This window comes from Crocodylus siamensis, chromosome 11, assembly GCF_052110815.1.
Source record: "Crocodylus siamensis isolate JL-2025a chromosome 11, ASM5211081v1, whole genome shotgun sequence".
NCBI classification, from domain to species: domain Eukaryota; kingdom Metazoa; phylum Chordata; order Crocodylia; family Crocodylidae; genus Crocodylus; species Crocodylus siamensis.
In genome coordinates, this window is record NC_143405.1 from 46,599,445 (window position 1) to 46,620,760 (window position 21,316).

The 21,316-nt window shown below is 41.7% G+C and overlaps 1 protein-coding gene across 1 annotated transcript; it reads right to left on the bottom strand.

Moving 5' to 3' along the window:
• Positions 1-4,007: 4,007 nt before the first annotated feature.
• Positions 4,008-20,285, bottom strand: DNASE1L3 (deoxyribonuclease 1L3). Its single transcript, XM_090021761.1, has 8 exons — positions 20,049-20,285; positions 15,842-15,930; positions 14,507-14,599; positions 13,693-13,805; positions 11,541-11,653; positions 9,502-9,659; positions 6,283-6,379; positions 4,008-5,276 (listed from the first exon to the last, which is right to left on the bottom strand). Exons 1-8 carry the CDS (start codon positions 20,178-20,180, stop codon positions 5,157-5,159), a joined length of 915 nt encoding a protein of 304 aa, XP_089877887.1. The 5' UTR covers positions 20,181-20,285; the 3' UTR covers positions 4,008-5,156.
• Between the last annotated feature and the right edge of the window lie 1,031 nt (positions 20,286-21,316).

A 21,316-nucleotide genomic window follows, 5' to 3' on the forward strand; every position in this document is an offset into this window, starting at 1 on the left:
CCAAGACCTGGTCTGGCCGGGGCTCCATTCTCCAGGAACTGGGCCCTGACCAGGCTGGGTCGTGGGACAGTCAGAGCCCAGTGGCTCATCCAGGGACACAGCATGTTGGAGCCAAGGGGTTGGGGGAATGTGCAGCCGCTCCCCCGCAGTGAGCACAGTGGTGGGAGCCGCCGGGCTCCCCTGCCTCAGGACCCAACCCAGCCAGGGCCCCGTTCACAGGGAATGGGGCTCTGGCTGGGCTGGGTCATTGGACAACCCCCACAGTACAGCAGGGGTGGGGGTGAATGATTTGGCCCTGCCCCGCTCCCTCCTGCACTGTGGGGGTCTTGATCTCCTCCCCTCCCCACCCCAAACCCAGAAACTAAAGAAACCTACCTTCCTTACCTACCTTCCTGCTGTGTTGGGCTGGGTGTGAGCCTGGAGCACCTCTCTCCCCTGCTGCAGCAGCCCGCTGCCAGGTTGCCCTGGTGTTTGAAGGGGCTGAGTCCCATTAGGCCCCCCCCCCCCTTTTTTCCCAACAGCTGATCACTGCTGCTGGCACTTCTCCGGGGGGCACGGCCAATCTCGGGTGGGTGCACATGCACCCGCAAGCACTCCCTATGCATCACCAATGTTTCTACCTATTTACATTCTCACTGACATCCTGCCACACTTTCAGCTTCTCTCATTCCTTGGAGTCTCAGTACAGCAGAGACCCCCTATGTCTGAAGAAGGGTGTTTGTGCCCGAAAGCTTTTTAAGAACTTTTTTACGGCTACTTGGTTGGTCTAATAAAAGATATCGCATCTACTCAAAAAAAAAAAAAGAAAAAACTAGTCTGCCTTGATTCAACAAAGCACTTATGTGTGTATTTAAATGTAGCCATGTGAGCAATCACATCCTTAGTCAGCAAAATGCATAAGTGTTTGCTTTATCTCACATGCCTGCAAAACTGAAATGTGATGGAGTTCCTTGTTGAAAACACTGTTGGTGACTTTCTGCTTTTAATTTTTTTGCCATTGTCTTTGGCTCTGGCATTCAGTATAACAACAGAGCCATTGTGATCACACACACTCTACTTTTGAGTGTGCATGTGGTGGTGGAAAACCTGAGCCTGAAGCTTATTCATATTCCTCTTGATTCCTGTTGATGTCAGTGGGATTTAGATTAGGCTTTTGTTTATGAGGTTTCTTTCTGGTGCTGCTCTTGCACCTCCAGTTTGTGTGTCATGGGGGAAGAGGGTAGAGTGATAGCTGTGGGATGGCAGGAAGGGAGGTAGAAGACTAAAGTGATAGCTTTTGAGATTATGCAGACTCCGAATTGTTTTAAATAACTTTTTGCTATAGATAACTGGTGTGAAAATTGAAACAAATACAGAGGCAGATACATCAGTGATAGAAGTCAAAGTTTAGAAATTAGCAGAGAATCTCTAAAAACCGAAACACTGTTTGTATTGACATAGCAGTTGCTCAGCTGTAAATCACAAAATGCTCCACGAAGATGAGTAAGCCTGTTACACATGGGGGAACTTTGTACACAGAGGAGTATAAGAGACCAGTAGTGGCCTCAGGGGAGGGTAAACTGGGCAACCGCCCAGGATCCCACACTTTAGAGGGCCCTGAAATTTTGCAACAAATGTTTTTTGGGGGGGGGGTGAAGTTTTTGCAAGGAAGTGGCTCTATTTGCATTTTAACACTTGACTATTTATCAAATTCCCCCAAAGAATATTAAAAAGATTCACGATACGTAGGTCATTATAATTAAGCCTCTAAGGGGCCCCAAATGACTCTCCTGCCGAGGGCCCCAACAACCCTAAGGCATCACTGATGGGATGTACCTAAGGCCATACTGCTACACTGTGGCATAACTGGGAATAGAATCCAGTTTGCCTGACTCCCACACTTGCGCACAGTCCCTTCAATCACAGGTGTCCCGTATACATTTATTCACATCTTTTAGCTCTCCATTGTGAGTACACCATGAACGATTAAACACTGGTAGGTGCTCAGAACGAAGGTATGGCTAGAGTCCCTGGGGGATCTTGTATCAGTTTTTGTGCGTTACATTCTTTACTCTTTATGGAAAACTAACAGGAGATTATTAGGCTTGAATGTCATCTCCTGATCATGCTCCAGGGAACATGAATCTTATTGCACCTCCATGCCGTATATTGTATCTAACAGGAGCTTTGCACCATCCCACCATGAGGTACGTGGATAAGCACACTTTTTCCTGTATAATTGTTAGATGTCTGATCCTCTGGATAACTGCATCTAAAGAGTGACTTAAGGTAACATTGTGTCTGGGGCAAAAATAATTACTTCAGTTGTATTTTTTCAGATTTTAGATCAGGACTACAGCTGAAGATTAAACACACAAGACATTTCAGTAAAATACAGTGACATTTTTGTGAGTACCTTAAAAAATCTGCCCATTTTTGTATTCAAAGCGATCCTCGTTTCTTTGTACATTACTTTCTGATAGTTGCCGAAAAGACAGGCAGTGCATATTAAGACGCACAAAGCCTGGAAATGGTAGTTGCTTTGTAAATAAAATATAGCCGTATGGATATTTGCTTTGTCTTTGGCTTGGCTTTGTCTTTAGTACACTATAACCAGGCAAGATGATGAAATTAGGAGCACGTCTGCATGATTGATTTAGTCATAAAATAGTAGAGTGGGCTGTTGTTATAGCTATGATGATCCAGAAAAAAATGATAGTCAAGGACCAACTGCACAGCTGGGAGGAACAAGCATCTATGTCCCTCACAACTATACAGTTAGTCCAATGAAAGATATCACCACAAAAATCCTTAGGCTTAAAGTGACATATGAGGAATGCAGCCTCTAGTTCTGTGCTGGGCATGTACTGATATCTATGGTACACCTGTTTGCCGGTGCACAGCCAACGTGAATGCTCTATCTGCTTCCAGATATAGCACGGGTAGAACAAATGCACTGTTCTTCACTGAGGTGCTCCCAGTGGGTCCTCTGCCTTATCTGTCATTTTAAAATTAATTCCTGCAGAACATCTCTTTTCCCACTAACTTGATCCATTATAAACTTATTTTCTATCTTCAAATCCATTTTCCTCGTGGAATAAGCTTCCGCACAGACACATCTATCTTATCCTTTTAAATCGAGCATCTTATTTGCCTTTTCCTTCCTTCTCATATTCTTTACTTCATTGTGTTAGGCATAACATTTTTATACAAAGCTTGGATATTTGTGGCATTAAACAAAATTATCCATTGCAATTTTAAAATGACCTGTTATGGAATTTGCTACTACAAAGGGTTTTGGGGCAAAATGCAAATAAACTTTATAAAAGCTAGAAGCAATAAAAGGTTTTGCTATTACTAGGCTATATTGGAAATGGCAATGTTGCTTTATTAGGAAAGTCCACAGGAGACCTCTCCTGATCTGCAGTCACACCTGAGGTTTGTGGAAGGAAAGATGAATGTAAGCCACAGGAAGAGTGATTGGCTTATGGTGGAGTGAGAACAAACAGGGCATTGTTACTTCCCGGCTACTTTCATGAAGAAAAGGGAAATAGCTTTTTTAAGATGCCATTTCTGTAATTCTGTGGGAGAAAATGACTTCTGCCTCTAATGCAGAACACCACAAATGTGGAAAGCCTTTGATAAGTCTTAATTCAGCAGAAACGTGACAGCTACCACTGTACTGTCATGGACAGATTTTAACCCTGCTCCTTCCCAGGTCTCCAAAATATCATTCATGTTGTTTTTACTAATGTCAGCACTAATTAGCCTGATCTCTGGAACTTGTCCAGAACAAGTCCATCTTTCAGGGGACTAGGCATCTTGCTTAAAAGCTTAGATATCTAAGATAGCTTTAATTTATAAAAAACTTTCACTATCACTAATCAGAGTTTTATATATATATATCCAAGAAATGGGAATGGATGCATGGAATAAATGGGAAAGCATTCACAAAGAGAAGTTCTTCATCTAAAAAAAATGTTCAGCTAAAAGATAATAAAATGAAGCAAGCAGGACTCATGATAGAGGTGATATCTTTTATTAGGCCAACTAGATTTTTGCAAAAAAAAAATTCTTTAATTGCAAGCTTTTGCATCAGGCATCAGAGATAAGATTGTAAAAGTTCTCCTCGGTAGAAATGAAAGTTCACATTTCATAGGAGAGTTGAAGATGTGGTAAAATCTCCTGTTTGGAAAAGTTAATTTTATATGCAGATTAGGCTCAGAGAACAGTTGGAATAATCTGTTTACCTTGAAGTTGTTTGTTGGTAAGCCCAACGTATTTGGAGACAGATTCATTTTGTTGAGTGATGGCTGAGTCAGAGCTGCATGGCAGATCCTCAGATTGGGCAAATTGTTCTTGCTCCACTGAAGTCAGTACAGCTATGAAAATTCACACCAGCTGAGCAGCTGTCTGCAAGTGCAGAACAAGAAAATGCTGCCCTCCAAGCACTAAGGAGGATTTGACACTTAAATTTCTTGTTACTTAAATGACTTCCAGAAATCAAAACTCCAGAACAGAGGTTCTCAAACAGTTTGGCATCATGTCCCCCTTTCAGTTTGTCACTCTGCTGCGCACCCCTATGAAACCATACAATGGGTAATAAAAAAGTAATCTTGTTATGCCCCTACAACCACAATATAGCCTCTTCAACAACCCGAGACATTTAAAGCTGTTCTTCATTTTTCTTTTTTCTTCTTTTTTCCCATTTATATGTCCCCTTTTCTTTGTTAGGCTTTCTCATCCTTTCCTTTTGCATACCTCTAGACATTTGCCTCCAGGGATGCATGTACCACAGTTTCAGAAGCACAGATCTAGAATATTTAAGCATAGACTTCTCAGTCAACAAATTTACATGTAGAGCCATATACAAGCATTTAATTGACAACATCTCACTAAGGTTGTATTCAGCTTGACTGGAATCCAAAACTGATGATTTTAGTTCATTTATTTTTACTTAGCTTAAAATTGTTATAAAGACCAAAAGATTTCATTCATCTTTCTAGCTTTCACATTTAAACAAACTATAGAGGAGTTGTTCAGTAAATACTGTATTTGGGAAGAAAACATTTAACCGGAATTAAAAAAAAAAGTTAGCTCTGTTGTGCATGTTAGATTTTTGTTGATTTTCATGAGAAATATTAAGAAGATTCTAATATTAAGAAGATCCAATGCACTTATGATGAAAAGTGGTGATTCTTCCTTGCTGCTGTTTTCATGGGCGCAAAAGATCTTGGGGAACTTCTGCTCATTTTCAGCTCAAACTCTATTGGAAAGTGGTCACTCACTGCTAGAGCCTGGGAAGTTGAAAGAAAAAAATAGTCATAGTATGTAGTATACAATACAGCTGCATTGTTGGATACCACTCTTGTCCCATGTAGTTGGTTATGTGATATGACTGCATTTTCCAGACTTGGCTCTAGAGGTGGTAACATTTCAATGGTAGGTGAAGTCCATGTATAAGTCTTATGAGTGTTCAGGAAGAAGGTGAGATCAATTTTATAAATAAAGCATTGTACAGCAAGAGCAATATGAATACTATTGTTTCTGTCACTCTGAGAGAAGTAGTTTGTTTAGTCTGAAGTTGGGCAGAAGATAGTAGCGGATCCAGGAATGTGGCAAAGGGGGTGCAGCTGCCCACCCTGTTAGCTGTGCTGTGCATATTCACTGCCCTGTCAGCACAGAGTCTGGCTGGAGCCCTTGTTTTTCCATGCCTCTGGAGCTCAGGGATTGAACACTACTATTGTTCATCCTTCCCTTTCTTCCTCCTCCCCTCTGGACTCCAGAGCTGCATAAAAGCAGAGCTCTGGCCAAATCTCATGCTGAGAGTTCACACGTGCAGTGCAGCCAAAGCAGTTGAAACTGTGCCACCCCACCTCTGGAACCACCCCTGGCAGAAGGCAGGGCAGGGTGGCACCTTAGAGACTTGCTTGTTCAGAGATATGTTAGTTTTCACGTGTGACAGCCCACTTCATCAGATGCTACGAATGGACTTATGCTGAGTGACTCCAGGCTGAAAGTCTTGCGGGAGTGTGATCATTTAACCTCACCATTTTGAAAATTCCTCTCTCCCATTCTACAGTGTTTACTACTTCTAAGAGACAAAACAGTCACACACCTGCTGAAGCTGATGGTCCTCTCAGTGAACAAGCTGCACATGAAAACATTTTGGCATTGTGTGTGTGGAGTAGGAATCAATGCATTCAATGCATACCATCCAGAAATGGTCTTTGACCAGACCAATTCATTATTCAGTGCTGCAGAGGTGGTCTGTTAATGCAAAACCATGGAAGGATCACATACCTGTTCTTCAGTCAGATTAAAAGCATTCTGGAAATCAAAGATATGTGTAGAGCTTGGGACAACAGCCTTGATGAGCTGCTTTCCAGTGATCACGATTCTAAAGAAAGCAGAGAACCATTTAGATGTGTCCATCCCAACCACACCTTCTTAGATATCTGTCTGACTGAAGCTAACTCTGATGTTGTGTGTCTACTTAGCAACATGTAACCAGGGCAACAACACTCTCACCATTAACAACTTCTCTGCTGCACGTTCTCAGTCCCAGTGTCCTGCATAGATCTTCAGGGAATCCGTAGATGTGTATTACTTGGTAATGTCGCATTCATGCAGGAAACAGAGCTAAGCGGATCTCCTCTCCACACTAAGCACTGGGCAGGGTTGCCATTCCTCATGATATTGCTGTGAGCCTCACCAGCTGTAGTGTTCTTATAAAAGCTCCAGCACCTGAGACATAGTGATCAATCATAGGGGAACTGCAGCTTTCATTAAAGTATCATTCTTTGCCCTCGGGTTGTGGAGGAAAGCCTAGAAATGTGTCCTAAGTACGCCATAAAGGCTCACAGATCAGAAGGCAAAGGAAAAACAAACTCAAACTTTACATACAAAGGCTCTGATTTCCCATTCCTATAGGAGGACTGGGGCTCATGTCCTTTGCAGAATCTGCTGCTCTTCCTCAAATTAAAGCCTTAGCCAGGTTCCTGACTGCTCAAATCTATGCCATTTACTAGACTGTAAAATCAATGTCCCCTTTCTCCCAGGAGAGCTCAGTCTGTTAACAGAAGCTGCATTTGATTGACTGATAAACACATAAGGTATGATCTATTTATTGAACACCCACAAATATTGAAGGCCTTCACTATAGTGTTTCCCCTGCTCCAGCCACTGGTGGCCAGGTACTGGAAGACAGGCAAAGATCTCTGTCTGACTTATACGAGGGTCTTAACATGTGAGTAGTGTGGAGCTAGGCCATATCTGGTGGCCAGCAGGGCAAATCCCCAGTATGGACAATGCCCAAGTCAGTGGGAGTTTGGGTTGTTCTATAACGAGGCTTGTCCTATAATGGCCATGTCATTGCTCCAACATTCACTGCAGCTGTCATGAGGGTTGCATGGTCAGGAGAAAGTTTCCTTCACAGTTCTGTTGGCTGTGGGATTCTTGCTGCTGTGAATGAACCAGGAAATGTAGCTCTGACTGTATTGGCAAAAGGGATGACCCAGTTAGAGCTGTCTGAGCAAACAGACAGGAGTGCTGAGTTCTAGTGCCACAGGTTGCTTGCAAACACAGGGCTTTATTTAGAGCCAAATTGGATTTTGAGCCTTTACAGAGCTTCACTGGCTCTCTCTGCTTGTTGCTGCTCTCTTGGAAACAAGGTTCAGGGATTTGTCAGAACCTAATCCAGAGTGATGGGAAGATGCCGTGGATGCTGACATATGGAGGATGGGCAAATTGCCTCCTCTGCAAGACGAGTGCCAGCACTGAGGCTAGACAGTGGTATTAAGGAATCAGCAGGGAGAATAGCTTACTCCAAACTGTTGTCCCATTTGGTGTCTGAGGTGAGAAAATGCACCCGTTTCTCACTGCTCTGTGTATGTGTAGAGGAGTGGGGGAGCTTTGTGCACCTAAACACTCAGTCCTCAATCTCCCATTTGACAGGGTCCCCGCACATTGCTCTTTAATGGGACAGAAGAAAAAATAAACTATGCAGTAAATGTGATACAGTCTGCTTACAGAGGGGCTCCCAAGTCAGTTGTCTCCCTCTCCTCAAAGCTGTGCATCCACGTACAGCAAATCTATGCATCTTGAACATTATCCTCCAAGTGGGATGATCCTGCCAAGAGCCCCTCTCAACTGACATTGCCCCAATTACTTATGTGCCCTGCTGGAGGAGGAACATCATGTAACCAAATGAGTTTTCCTTTTTTGCGCCCCCAGGGGGTGGAGGTGGGATATAACATATGACAAAATGCTCTGTGAATCGGAAGCCTTGTTTAGTATGCTGAGGTGTTGCTTATTTAGGATGGGACATTTGTGTGAGGGGGAAAAAAAGAGCACAGATAAATTGTAGGAAGGTTGCTGGTTGCCTCTGGGATGCTTGGTTCAAACACCCATGGGCAGAGCCTGCGAGTGTTGTTCATGTTCTACGCCCAAGCTGTTGTTAGTCTATTTACTATTAGCTGGGTGATGCCAGGTAGACAGCTACTACATGCAGCAAACCCAGACCCATTGTCTGGCTCTCAGGGCACAGTGGAATTGCTCCAACTCAGCTCTGGATGGAGGCTACTGTCAAAAGAATAACTGGGCAATTGCAAGTTCCCCAATCTAGCTGGAAACACTCTGCTCATAGTGCCATTTGTGGTCGCATCAGCTACTGTGATTTTGGATTTAAATCACAGCAAAAGCCCAGCACCTAAAAGGGAAGCAATCATATGGTCCCTAATTAGTTCTTTGGACTTGGATCCTCAGACAGGTTTAGACAGCAAATTTCTGATGGCTTCATTGAGCATTAGGTACCTAAATGCTCTGAGGGCCAAAACCTTGGAGCCCAGTATTGAAAGCTTTGTATTTAAACAAGCTATAATAATGTAGCAATTCAAAGCAGTAGTTTCAATGCATATATCACAGGACCTCAGGTATCTGAATCCCCTAAAGTCCCCCTTGATAAAGGAAATCAAAAGAGTTAAGAGTTTTTAAGGCTGTACTTGCTAATGAGCAGGATGTTTATTGTCCATAAACCATTCTGTTTATCATAGGAGCATGGCTTGCCATCTGGAGCACTAGGAATCTTAGCCTTAAAGCAAAACCTGATTTTTGCATTTGTCATTTGAAAAGATAAGAGCAGTAACCAAAATAAGGAGCTTATTGTAACTGTAGATCCTGAAAACCACTCATTATTGATCAGGTTGTCTTTGCAGGGGTGCCTTTCACTTAGTTAATGTTTGTTAAAGCTCTCTGAAGATGCAAACTGCTATATAATTGCCTGTTATTCATCTCAGTGTACGGGTGTTTCTAATGCTGGTTCTCTGGGAAACTGCTCACCAACGAAACCTGCACGTTTCTTTGTAGTTATGATTAAAAGGATTCTTATCGCCCACTCCAACTGAGCTCTGCATAACCTTTGAAGCCATAACACACAGTATTTGAAAGGCATTGCCAGCATTCTGTATAATCCCTTTAGGGTTTTTTTGAGCAGGGAGCATTTCGCAAGTGAACTATTATTACCTGTCATATGGGCATCTTGTGCTCCCTTTAACTGTTGTGTCATTGGTGTCGCCAATTAACCACACAAATTCAGATTGAGTTTTCAGCCTGATGTCCTTCCAGTGTTTTTTTGCAACATAGCCACAGCCAGCATTGAAGTCTCCCATGAAGATAAAGTTCTGGAAAGCAGGATGGTAAGAGAAGTTAGTGAAATCATCACTACTAACAAATCCTTAAAGATACTATTTAAAAATCTCAATAAAAACAGAGGTTTCTGAGTACAGAAATAAGATTAATACAAAGGTCCTGATGCTTATCACAGGGAATGTATCAGGTCATAATCTTTCAAGATGTAACTTCAGTGATATCCATGGCATTCAGAAGGGGTGTATTTTGGCCTAATAGTAGCCTTTACGTTGATTTAAAAAGGAACATGATTGGGCTATTAGAATACAGAGAACTTCAGCAAATCGTAACTGTCTGAAGGCTGGTCAGACATGAGATGGCTCCAAGCCAGATTTTTATCTCAGCTCATTCATCTGACCAGGATCCAGTTCTAAACTTACCTTGACATTTTTAGACCCAAATATCCCCCAGAACTGGTGCCTCTGGGACATTCAGACACTAGATCCAAAACTCAGAACTTTTGTTCAGATCTGGCTTATTATGGAAAGCCTGAAAAGGCAGACACTGCTCCAATTCAGTAACTCTAAGGAGCCAAGGTTAACATTTGTTGGTTTGGTTTGGTTTGGCTCATGTCATGTCAGATTACTTGACAGTGTTCTTTAAATAATAGTTTTTTTCATGTTATTTGGGAAGCATGTGGGTGGAGGATGGATGTGTACATATGCAAATGTGGACATTTAGTTTAAAAAGAGAAAAAAATCCAGCAATCTAGTTAAGCTTCTGTATTTCATGGTAGAAGATATGAAAGGATTGTTTTAAAATATTATTTGATTTTTTATGCTGGGGCTTTCCTTTGAGGAAGTTGTTTCTTTGCGTGTAAGCACTGTGGTAAGGGAAGAACTGAAATGAAACCAGAACACCAAGCTTGGGAAAAGTTCTTTAAACTACTTGTTGCAGCCAAACTGTATAGTTTTTAATTGCCCCAAACAAAGTTTAAGAATGCAGTTCTCATACCATGTCCACAAGATGATCAAAGTTCCTATGATGCCACTTAAATTTCCTCTCTAAACACAGGGGTGTAGGTTGTAGCCGTGTTGGTCTAAGGACATAGGCAGACAAGGTTCTTTGGGTGAATCTGATATCTTTTATTAAACCAACTTAAATAGTTGGAAAACAATTTTTAAGTAAGCTTTTGGGTTCAAAAACCCTTTGTCAGGCTGAGGAAGTTTCAGCAGTTGGTGTGTGCTCTTCCTGGATGGAATGAAGAGTAAAGAAGCCAGAGGCCGGGCTGGTCTGCATGCAGGATAGGCAGTCAGTGAAGGCAGTCAGTGAAGATGGAGATTGAGGAGTCAATGGGTGAGAGACAGGCTGGGTGGGGGGAGAGAAGGGGATGAATAGTGGAGAGGTACCTGGGGAGTCAGATGTCAGGCAGGTTATAATGTGTCATAAATCCAATGTCTATATTTAGTCCATGATTTTTAGCATCCAGCAGGTTGATGAAGATCATGGGCTCCTGCTCTCTCCAGGAAACAATGTTAGATAGTCCTGTTCATAAACCTATCCAGCACCCTCTTGAAAGCAGTGGAGTGTCTGCACTGCTACTTCAAGACTGCTCTACAACTTCACTCTTGTGAGAGCTAGAAACCAGCCTAAGTTTATTAACAGCCAATTTATGCCCCTTTTGTTATTGTAATTAAATAGCTGTTCTCCCTCTCTGGTGCATACTCATGGAGAGGTGTTTGTCTTTGTGGAGAGAAATAAGGGGAGTCTGGCACAATCCACCTTTGAAAAACATACACACTACAGTTTATCTTATTTCCCATATGCAGATAGGCTGGAAATGGGCAATTTGAGCTTCACTCTTCTCTCTGCCTCAAGCCTATGTTTAGTATAAACTAATTAGGAGTGTACATTTGAACTTCAAGGTGACTAACCTTAGATTTCCATTGCTGTTTCACATCTAAATAGACATCGTAGAGTTCATCAATTTCTCGCACAGCTGTTTCAGGGGTTGTGTGCTGAGGGATTATCACAAAGTCTGAGACAGCTTCGAGGCAAAGCAAAATAACATGAAAAAAATCACTTCATAAAGGTTAGAAGACATTTAATCAAACAGGTCAGAAAAAACTGGATGAAATGGAAAATAAGCATGTGCTCTTCTTTTAGAAAAAGGGGGTTTCTAGTTAAAAAAAAAACAAAAAACAAAAAACCAACAAAAACTCTTTATTCAAGCAACTTTTTATGAGTATAGTTAAAATAAGTCTTAATGATACTCCCATTAAGCAGCTTTTCTTGCGACCATGCACATAGAACCTTGTGTCTCTTGGGGAAGCAGATCTAACCTTTAAAACTTTGAAACAAATGTTTTTCTGTATTGTGAAATCTTATAAATGTGTAGGTTTAGGGATCATGTTAACAGTAAGTCTAACAAATGTTTTAGTAAGACTTAATCCTATGTCATACTGAGTGTTTTAGTCCTGGTCCAACAGTTTTAAAGCATGAATTCATCCCATTGCAGCTACTTGCATACACAGAGCTAAGCTCCTGCACTAGTACAGGGGTGCTCAATGTCTGGATCTGGCCTGCAGCACCATGTCATCTAGCCACAGTGGCACTGCCCCCTTGCTAGAAGTCCATGGGAAGCCTTGGGCACTGCACACTGGATCTGGCACCCAATCCCAGGGCTGGGTGGGGGTGGCACTGGGTCCCAGAACTCAATTTTGCTGTGGGGGGTTGGGAGGAGGCAGCACTACCCCCTGGGATCCTGGTGTGGAAGCGGGTGGTGATGGCCCTCTGGTCTGCAATCCTGGTACGTGAGGGATAGCACCAAACCCCTGGGACCCAATCCCAGCACACAAGGGGTGATGCTGGAACTCCAGGGCTTGACTGGGCCACTTCTCTGGCTCATGGGGCTAAAAGGTTGAGGACCACTGGTCAAGTATTCTGCTGGGTCAGGACCAGAATGCTCAGTACATAATGCTGGGGTCGGCCACCTACAGCCTGCAAACTAGATCTGACCCACCAAACAACAGCATCTGACTCAAGACATCAGCAGTGGGACAGGAAAAAATGACAACAGTGTTGGACAAATGTTTCAGCAGTAAATTGGTGGATGGAAGAAGCAGTGACACCTGCATCATGAGCGATGGCCTGACTTTTGACTGAGCTGCGTTATTTGGCCTACCACTCCTAATAGGTTGCTTACCCCTGACTTCATGCAATCAAACCTTAAGAGTCCACCTGTTAGAGTTCCTTTTGACATGACTGTGATCAGTAATGTACCACATGTTGCAAGTTTGAAGGTTTTGCCACATAGGAAAAAAACCCACTGTCTGCTTTTCTTTTAGCTGAAAAATATCCAATGTGAAGGTGAAATGGCTTCTTCCAAGGACCTATATCTTTTATTTAACTAAATATTAACAGCACTATTGCATGCATTCTCCCATTGCTATCACCTTTCTCATATGATATATGATGTTAGCATGGTTTGTGGTGCTGGTCGCATGAGAAGCCATGAGCCCTACAGAAAATCAGTAACTATACTAGCTTGTATTGCTGTATCAGCAGCAGTCAAAGCACATTTGTATCATACCATCAGTGCAAACCTGGAGACACAAGTCTAGATTGTATTTATGAAGAAATCAACAATGAGCGACCTTTTACTTCTCCATCTTTGATTAGGGGAACTAGAGCCGATTCTGAGAAATCCCGAGTACCTGTTGATCTTGGTGAGAAATGAGTGCCTGGTATGTTACTGGACCGTGTTTTGCAGGTGAACTGTTTGCCATGAGAGAGGTCTTGTGACATAAGATTTCTGACACTTTCATCTGTCCTGTGCCATGCACATGGCCTAGTAGAGGGGGTGAAACTTCCTTTCCAATTTGCAACTTTTTGACAATCCTATGATTAAAATGAGTTCTAAATGTTGAGGTCTGTTTGCAGTGAAGCTACTATGTCCCTGAACATTCTCCTTGCAGTTCTACAGCAAGCTACCCACACCCATGATATCCTGCTTATAGTGAAACTCAGTCTTACTCACTGTTTTCTCATTTTATTTATCGAAATTAGCTCTTGGTGATGTCTTACCACTTCTTGGAGACTGGAACCGGACAACAAAGGGTTCTCTAGAAAAAGCATCTTCATCCCCAGGCTGACGGTCAGGATACTGATAGGTTTGCTTCACTGATACCAGTTTTGGTCTGCCACACAATAGGATCCATATAAAGAATATTACATATTGTTCTTACTGACAGCTTGCTCAGGTTTGTTTCTGTAGTCAGTGATTTTCTTGGTAGTGGTAGAAGTTACGTTATATTACAGTTGTGAAGACCTTACAAAATATCAGTATGGTAGGTAGTTTGAATAAGAGCATGCTTCAACATCAGCTGTGATTCCTAGATCAAGGAGTTAGCATTTGCTTTGCATCCAAAGACTGAAGCTTGGTAAAAATAATAGCTGCAACAAAAACTGAGGTCAATCCCAAATCTAGGCAAGGACTAATTCCATAAATGCAGAATGGGAATCTACTGTTTTGGGGGGTTTTTTTGTCTGAAGCTGTTGGTTTGGATGAATGATTATCACCAAATTGGTGCATGTGGAGAAACAGAAGATGAAATCCTAACGCTGTTTAAAACCAGTGAAAAAGTTGCCATTGGCTTCAGTGGGGCCAGGAGTCTCTAAACAGCCAGGATCCAATCTAGGTAGGGCTTTCTGTGTCGAGTAGAAGCCTGATTGCTATTCGGGCATGAAAGGGAAGCCAGTGCAGGCATGTGAGAGTTGGCATACCAGAGTCCCCGGCACTGACATTGCTAAGGCAATGCACAGCTATATTCTACACTAGTTTGTAATCACCATGGTGTAGGTACAGTTTGCAAAAGGAAACAGTAGAGGATTCACTTACCTATAGATGAAAGCATATTGTTCCTTATAGGTTTTTCTTCCTAATCGTTCACTAATCACATACTTGAATTCTTTTTCTGTTCCATTTGAGAGACTAAAAAGAGAATGTTTAAGTGGATGTCTCTGTATATAACAATTAGGTTTCCATTTAAATTTACATGAGTGAACATGTGCAAGGGTCAGAAAAAGTGACTTTTTGTGGTGGGTTACAGAGATAAGAGACTGACAATTGTATATTGTATTGTGTGGTATATTCACTCATTGTTTTCCTTATAAAACTTTCATTCTGCTCTTTTTGACCTTGAGCTCATACCAGGCTATTTGTTCTTTTTCCATATCACATTTCTATTCAGTTGTACATTATTATTTTCCAGAACAGTAAGTAATGGGTGCATCATTTTAATGTCAATATTATCTCTATCTAGCAAAGTCATTTTGTATTAATATTACTACCTTTTTCTGTGTCAGTTTATCAATTAACTTTTTCAAAGCCCACTTTAATCAGACGTTTATGTCCAAGATGGTATGTGAATTTGTGTTAGATGTCTTCAATAAGACAATTAGGGGCATGGAACACTTTCTTGTGAAGAGCGTTTGAAAAGATTGGTACCCTTTGCCTTGGAAAGGAGTAAAAAAGATACCTCATAGTAAAAATGTATAAAATAATGCAGGTGGTAGAGAAAGTAAGTTGGAAGCCTTTTATCTGCCTGTCTCATAGTTTCTGGGTTTTTGGCTGTAGCCATGTTGATCTAAGGACATAGGCAGGCAAGGTTCTTTGAGTAGATGTGATCTCTTTTATTACCCAGTTGGTCTAATAAAAGATATCACATCTACTCAAAGACCCTTGCCTGCCTGCCTCATAGTTTGATATTTAAGGTGGAAAAGTTCAAAATTGACAAACAGAAATATTTTTTTTGCAGGATGTATAATTAGATTGTGGAACTCATTGCCACTGGATGTAACTGAGGCCAAAAACAGAATAAGTCGAAGAAGGATTGGATTTTTTATGTAAACAATGGGAACATGCAGAGGTATAATAGCTAAGGCTAACTGGCTAAATTTAGAAAGTGAGATAAAACCTCGTTAAGGCTTTAATCTCTGATTTCCAGGGATTAGTTTAGGTGGAAATTCTTTGGGGCCAGATTATTGCCTGCTGTAGGCTTCTCACACCTTTCTCTGAAACAGCTGGCACCGACTTCCTTCAAGGGTACTACGCTATATGAAGCATGGTTCTGACCCAGTATGGCAATTCCTATTTGTCTCTGTTTTCCCGCCACTTCTCATGACTTCATGGTCTTGCTTATGTGTTTCAGTGTACTTGAGTAGTTCACCTTACCTGTTAAGCTTCTCCATTAAAAAAGGGCATGTTTTGTTTTGGGTGTCCTTTATTTCCATCACTAGCATGATGTCACAACGAGAAATAACCTGCAATAGGAAAGGGCAAAGGGTTAGGATTGCATTAAGGGTGCATGGAAGGACTGGAAATTTAAAAAGAGACAAGAAAGAAAAGAAGAGAGAGAACAAAGCAAGCACTGAAAACCAATGGTCATGACAAGGTGGAAATGCCCTTTGTGAGACTATCTTGCAGGTGATTGGGATGGGGATGTAGATGGAGAAAGAACATGACTGTAGTGCTAGCTACTGAAGGTGAAGGGAGTGTCCTTTCTTTCCAAGCTGGGTGGTTGCCCCATGTAGCTCATTCTTATTTGAAAACTTTTATGAACCATTCAGAAAATCCTTGAGGATGTGAACAAACTCTGCCGCTGGTGAGAGAACTGTTTGTTTTCCCTAGCTGGTACTTCTGCACATCAGCCGATGCTATTTTTGTCTGTCTTCACCATCTTGTGGTTTTAACTTGTCCGCTGTCCTTTAGGCCCAGGAGCACCTTACCAAATAACTTTGCTTGCTAGGGCTAGGATTCAAAAGCATGGTTATGCACTCCAGTTCCTAGTTTGTGCTTATGAAGCTCCAGCCATATCTGTACTTAGTTGTTCCTTCTCATGTCCACACTTGAAAGTATCTAGCTAGGTACTGGGACACTTAACTACTGCACATGCCCATAATATCCACCATTCCAACTGAGGTCCATGGAGGCACATGTGCAGTAAGCTAAAGTCATTTTTGCATTTAATAATGGGATCCATGAGTGCATAAAGGACCTTGTTGGCCAATTTCCCTACCTGCATTTTGAGAATGGCTATATCCACGTCTTGACTCTTTCACTGCAATGCTTACCAGAATATCATTGGTTCCTTTGCCCTCACCCCTGCTGTAGACTTGTATAAATATATGGTTTGTTTTCTTCCAGCAAATGTTGCTGTCTCTTGTTGGCTTCTGTGCTCTGACTCTCTTATGATGTCATTGGTTGGCTTCTTCTACAGGTAACTTTGGTTTAGCTAACTATGGAAGGCTGCTGTCAGATATCCAGCAAGGATGCCTGATAAAAACGTAATTTTGGCTAACATTTTTGGCAGTTTCTAAAAGTGATCCATTATTCATTGTAATGTATGAACAAATAAGGTATTTTACTGCCTTGGTGTTGGAAGAGAATCGTGCTGCCTGAGTGCCTGTCTGGGCTCTTTTGTTTTGATGTTTTCCTATATAGGCAACTGACTTATTTGGGGGTATAAAACCCTCTCTCCCATGTCATTTCAAACTGAGGGAATTTAAAAACAAATGAGAGAATTAAAAAAATGTATAACTGCCATTAGCATGAACAAAATACATGACATTTCTTCTCAGTGAGTAACTTTCAACAACAAAAGAGATCATACAAACATAAGGGCTCACAGCTAAGTCTCAGCCACACTCATGGTCACAGTGGCTTGCAAACAACACATCATTTCCCTTATTCTCAACACCTATGAGGGTGTTTGTTATACCTGCAGCCTGTCAGGAGCACACAGGTCAAGGCTGCAGGGAACTACAGAAGTGCTACCTGGTCCCAGAACAGGACTGAGTCCTGGACACACATCCCTCTTCCACATTTCCTGGTGGCTGGCCTCTTCCTGCATAGCCTGTTAGCTGGTGTGAATCCCTGTGGGATGCACTAGGTATTTCTATCCAAGTCATGGGGATCTGGGATGCATAAGTCTTCCTGAATTCTGCCTTTGTGGCCACATAGATTTAATAGATTTCATAGACATTAGGGCTGGAAGGGACCTAGGAAGATCATTGAGGAAGGAAGGAAGTCAGCTGGGGTCACAGGATCCCAGCAAGATAAACATCCAATTGACTCTTAAAGGAATCCAGAGTACATACTTAGGTTTTGGGAGCAGCAGTGTCCAGTGTTGTCACAAATAGGAGCCTTAATGCATCAGCACTAGTTTCTGCTGCAGTCAATCGGAGTCTTTCCACTGACTTCAGAGAAAGCTGGACTGAGCTCCTGAGAAACATCACTGGCCTGTTGGGACTGATGGCATGGAAAAAGTCAAACATATGTGTGTCTGCAAGAGCAGACCCTTGGAATAAAAGTTGTTTGGAACAGGCACTGACTTGTCTTGGTTTGGACAAGCGCCTAGTAAACTCTGGATGCAATCACTAGTTAATGTAAACATAGTATCTATTTTTTGGGTGGACAGCTGTGTCAGGAACATGAAGAGATTTTCCAGGGACTTTTCTAGAAATTTTTCTCCCCTCACATGTGATTATCATGTGTGTGAGACTAATCATTTGTGACTATGCCGTTATATATTTTAAATGTAAATATGTTAGACCCAAAGCTGGACTTACGGACCATATAGCACATGCCATTGCTGAACTATCAAGTGCAACAGTGTGCCTAGAGATATGGAAAGGCTCATTTCAATGGTTCTTTACTTTTTTCAAAGTGGCTTAAATATAAGGACTACCACCCTCCCCCCGCCAATCAGGTAGAGCAGCTGCAAGGCAGTTATAACTTATGTCAGCTTGTACCTACCCCTTTCTCCCTGTACCTCTTCCTTCTGCTTTCCTACGCACTGATCATCACTCAGTCTGCCTTATATTCTATGCTGTCCTTTCACTGCATAGTTAGTTTATAAAGGTGCATATCTACCCTGCCTTCATCTTGTAACCCCTACATAAGATGATCAGAGTGATAGCCTTCCCACCTACAGATGCTCCCAGCATGTCCTCTACAGCTATAGAACTGGATGAAGACTGCATGGTCTGGATACCATACTATGTGGGGTTTCCCATGCACTAGGGAAATCCCTAGCTGTCCAGTTCAGGCACCATTAGGGCTGCTGTGTGTTGCAGGACCATCAAAAACCAATCTATTCTTCATATTTTCAGTAGATATTTTACATATGGAAAGGGATGTGTTGCCCTCAGTAGGAAACCTAAATGAGGTATAATGCTATACCAGGATAACTGGAAATGATACAATTTCAGGAGAACTCAAAATAGCGACAACTGAAGTAAGTTCAGTGTAAATTACTTCTGGTTTAATGGAAGCAATGGGCACAGGACAAAGTGGAAACACGGACTTCAAACTGGTTTTCAAGGAAAAGTGTCTCCATCTCAGGTACTATTTGAAGAGAGAAGAACACTAATAAATGGCCTGATACTCTAAATGTGTACTCATCTAAAACAGTTCCATGTGGATTTCTTCAATGAGCAAGTTGTGCAGTGGGTATAAAGCTACCCTTCATCAGATGTGTCCAGTGCACAATTAGAGAACATTACGAATAAGAACCTTTTACTTGCAGAGGTGCTAACCCTGATAAGGTAACATGAGACGCATCCACTTACAAAAAATTGTGAGTAATGTCTCCCCAATTCTGTTCATGAAGGCTTTAATGTATATATTAAATACTTTTAAATTATATTGTTGCTGATAAGAATAAATGTGTACATTCATGCTACTACAAATACACATTCAGCCACTGTAACATCTTTAGATGTTAGAATCTTTGAAGTAACAGATCCATAATTTTAATCCAATTGACAGTTGCAGGATTCATCTTTCAGATTATTCTGTACCCTTTCTAAAAACATTGTTAGATGGCCTCTTTCAAGAAATGCTTTGAAAAAGTGGTAATGCAACTTCCTTTGAGAAAGGTTAGAAATCAGGGTCTTGACTTATAAATCGGTGCTCTTGTACTGATCCTTTATGAAGAAGGTTTGATGTCTGGTTATACTGTCCAGCTAACAGAAGTATCATGCAATGATGATTTTTCTTAATGAGACAGGCACTTCGGATTTACCATTAAAGAAATAAGGCTAATGATCAAACTAAATGAAAGCTTTCTAAGTAAAAAACCAAAGCAAAACTATTTTTCTTGCACATTGTACAGTCAGACTCTTTCCTCATAATTCTAAATTTCCAAAGGAAACTAGAATTTTTATATTTAGATTAGCTCGCAACTAAAACTTGCCAACCAGACATTTTTGGTCTACAGATATATATTTTACTACTAGCTGTACAAAATGTTTTGTAATGCTTGGGCATCTATTATCTTGCAATTCAAGCATGCAGAAATAAAATAAGCCTCAAGATGAATTAGATAAAAGTCCTCAAAGAGTTCATTGTTTACTGAATCCAGGAGCAGTGAACGTACCTTTACAATGACATCTACGACTTCAGGTATGGCTCTTTTTGCTTCTCCAAAAGTCCTCACATTGAAGGAGCAGATTTTTATGCTCAGAGTTGCATTGCAAAAGAAGAGCAACACAAAAAAGATGCCCAACATCTTTAAACCTCGGCCAAAAGTGAGCGGGTACAATCTGCTTGTGTGTGTGTGTGTGTTTGTGCGTGCGTGTGGAATCCTGTTTCCAGAGCTAAGGCTGCTATTTAAATTAAGTTAACTGCGGGGATCACAAACCACTTAACAAGAATTGCTGACTTCCTCCTTTTTTATTTTTTTTTTTGTGCTGGGCCAGGGAATGATGAGAAATTGAACTTCTGCCTCAAGGGATCACCAGAAGCTTGAAGCCAACTTCCCGAATCTGGAGGAGTTGCTCTTTCACTTTGAAACACAGCATCCCGTCCCTAGGCTTACATAAAATGTTACTGATATTAGTATTACTTTAATTGAAATATCAGTCCCAGTATGCTGGAAGCTTTCCAAACTCCAGGGGAAGTCAATCTCTGCTCTCAGGACCTCACAAACTGATTATGGCTGTCAGCTTGATTCACTGTGGGCAGCTCAAGAGAAGTGTTTTGTAAAAGGAGCCTACATGGGTGTGGGCAGAATAGGGACCTTGCTGTTGGGTTGGTAGGAGTCATCCTGGGCAAGGGAGGTTGTGGAAGAAAGCCCAGAGGTGCTTGTGTGGAAAGCTGCTGAAAGCATTGGCAAGGCTGGGCAGTGCAGAGGGCATAGCCAGGTGACAACATGTAAAGCATTTCAAGACAGCACAAATATGGTAGGGCAGATTTATGCAGGGCTTTGCATGTGGTGGCTAGAAGCCTCAATTAGATCTGCTTTGGGGATGAAAGCCCCCAAGTCCAAGTTGTTCTTCACAAAATCATACCCCATTCTCTCAGCACATGTTCATTTCTCCACCTTGCTCCTGATGATTGTCATTGTGGTACTGGTGTAACTAGAACACCTGCCCCTAAATGCATAAAATAAAATCAACAATAGCATATTGAGAATGTCATTCTTTGCTTTAGAATTTAGTTTACTTAGTAAACTAAAGAACTTAGCCGATTCTATGAGATGGAAGACTGAAATATCTAGGATTTAGTCAAAGGTCTGAATCACTGGACAATAGACACTAGGAAGGGAGGGCCCTTTGGGTCCAACCAATAACAGATTTAGTGACACAGGTTATCCTTGGATGAGCATGACACCTTTGGCTTTGACAAAAACACATCTTGCACAAC